This window comes from Palaemon carinicauda, chromosome 38 (genome assembly GCF_036898095.1).
Source record: "Palaemon carinicauda isolate YSFRI2023 chromosome 38, ASM3689809v2, whole genome shotgun sequence".
NCBI classification, from domain to species: Eukaryota; Metazoa; Arthropoda; class Malacostraca; order Decapoda; family Palaemonidae; genus Palaemon; species Palaemon carinicauda.
In genome coordinates, this window is record NC_090762.1 from 61,378,041 (window position 1) to 61,380,540 (window position 2,500).

Below are 2,500 nucleotides of genomic sequence, written 5' to 3' on the forward strand. Positions count from 1 at the left end.
CTAAGATTTATAGAGGTTAACTCTTGAAGAACCATAGACTTATACCAAAGGCAACTTACAGAAAAATGAAATGGTGTGAGATTTTAGTTATCGGCTCTCATGGGTAACAACATAATAATATACAATACAGTGTTTATATATATATATATATATATATATATATATATATATATATATATATATACATATATATATGAACCTTTTATGTATACACATATATATGTATAAATAGTACACACACACACACACACACACACACACATATATATATATATATATATATATATATATGTATATGTGTGTGTGTGTGTGTGGAAAAGAACGACACCAGGGAAAAATAGAAAAAAGGAGATGGGGATTAAATCCTTTAGGGATCAATGGACGTCCCTTTGAATAAGATCCGGAAACAAGAAAGGGAGACAATTCCTAAGTTTTGGCCGCCAATGGGAAAAAACATCTTCGAAACTTCGAAAACGTAAATGAGAAATTAATGATAGACCTTAAGAGCGGTCGAAAGCAAGACTTGTAATTGAATGTGATTACTTTGACATGAGATTAAACTGTAAGCAATTGCAAGGTTTCGGCATAATATCCTTTTTTTTTATTCATAAGTGATTTGCTGGGATTCCAGAATCTATGAATAAATTAGGTAATTTTAGTCCTTGATATATCCTTTATTATTCAAGGAAAGTCTCGATTCTTTCAGGTTAAATTGAAAAACTTGGAGCTTTTCCCAAACTACTCTATCAAGTAGTAAAGAACTATGCAACATCTATAAGCAAGATAGAGGGAATAACTGTTATTCATTTCACTTAGGAATCTTTTAGCAGGCGTGTTTGTCGAGGTATTTTATTTTGTAAGTTTAGTGGACAACTTCAATTGTGTTTGGGTCGTGAGGTGCTCATTACTTCACAGTTTTATAAAACTTAAAATGGTTTTGATAAATCTTACCCGCAATTTATGTTGTGGGTTTCTTGGTTTTCATTTTGTGTTCAATGTTTGCTGTAAGAGATGTTGGTAATAGGATTTTTGTCCATTTTGGTTCTATGCGTATTAAAACTGAATGGCTGATATTCCTTTATCCAATTTACGAAGCCGGATGACTTATATTTCCATTATTTTTACCTGTGAACAAATACTGTATTATTACTTTTCTTTCTTCAACGGAGTGATATCCAATGTACTAAAGGAAGAACTAATATCAAAATATAATTTCAGAACTTGATTTGGATGAGAAAAATATTCTATAGAGACAAATTAAGCTAATTCAAAGGTTAACCTCATAGGATTCAGGTCCACTGTTTTGCAGAAGACTATTTATGTCACAGGTGACTTAAAGGATCATATAAATACTCCAAATCATTCCTTGCAGAAGTTGTAAAGTCTCCACTCTTTAACACACAATTCATCTTGACGTTAAAGAAGAAAATGACACGCAGTCCATTAGTAATGACGCTCAGTGGAGCTATTCACTTATTCTAATACATATATCAAAATGAAAATATAGACCCTTCGTAAAATAACATTACAAAACATTTCAAATGAATAAAGGACTGATGTCATTCTCTGAAAAATGGAATAAGAAACGTAACCGTTTTATGAGATAAAAATTATTCTCGCAATAGTTTCGCTGAAGAGAGAGAGAGAGAGAGAGAGAGAGAGAGAGAGAGAGAGAGAGAGAGAGAGAGAGGAGAGAGAGAGAGAGAGATTTTGTTAAAAGTAAGAAAAATCATTAACATTAATTCTCACGACGAATTATACAGAAAAATCCTTGATTATGGAATTTACACAATGACCATTTTAATACAACTCTCAGACCATCCCATAATCTATAGAATCTAATGAAAGCTAGACAGAGAAAAGGACTTTCCCCATCCACTCGGCCCCATTCTTTTATCCGGGCTTGGCGACAGTATTGGCTTCCTAAACTCTGGAGAAAGTTTCGGAAACTTACCTTGGATCGATTTCCCAATGGAGTAGAGAGCCGTCAGATTGGGATAGGTGGCACTCATCGACCTCAGAAAGGAAGTCATGGAGACGTAGTCGTGGTACGCAAATTCTAGGCTCGTCGAAGGACTGAAAGGAATGGGAAAATCAGAGATAAATTTAATATAAATAAAGAGACAGTTTTATATCTTTTTTTTTATGTGATGGTATCATAAAAACATTCTGCCGTTTTTTCTTTATATGATAGTTATAAATACTAATACTATAGTTGATAAATAGTATTATTCATATATTCAATAGAATATTAGTGAGATTTTAATATGAAATGAGTAACCAGGTCTTCTGAAATACTAAAAACACAGGTAATGTGTCAGTAAACATACAAACAGTATACAGTAAGTATATATATATATATATATATATATATATATATATATATATATATATATATTAAATTTCCGATGATGGTATATTGTCGGACGCTAAGAGATAAAAACATTAGAGAATTGATTGGAAAAAAGAAAACTGGAACAGTAAAGGGGATTTATAGAAA

At 31.8% G+C, this 2,500-nt stretch overlaps 1 protein-coding gene across 1 annotated transcript in view; it reads right to left on the reverse strand.

Moving 5' to 3' along the window:
* The window catches only part of LOC137630670 (carboxypeptidase D-like), a 318,374-nt gene that overhangs the window by 73,340 nt on the left and 242,534 nt on the right, over positions 1 to 2,500 (reverse strand). Inside the window, 1 exon segment of the mRNA XM_068362290.1 lies at positions 1,955 to 2,076. Coding sequence (XP_068218391.1) covers positions 1,955 to 2,076 — 122 coding nt within the window.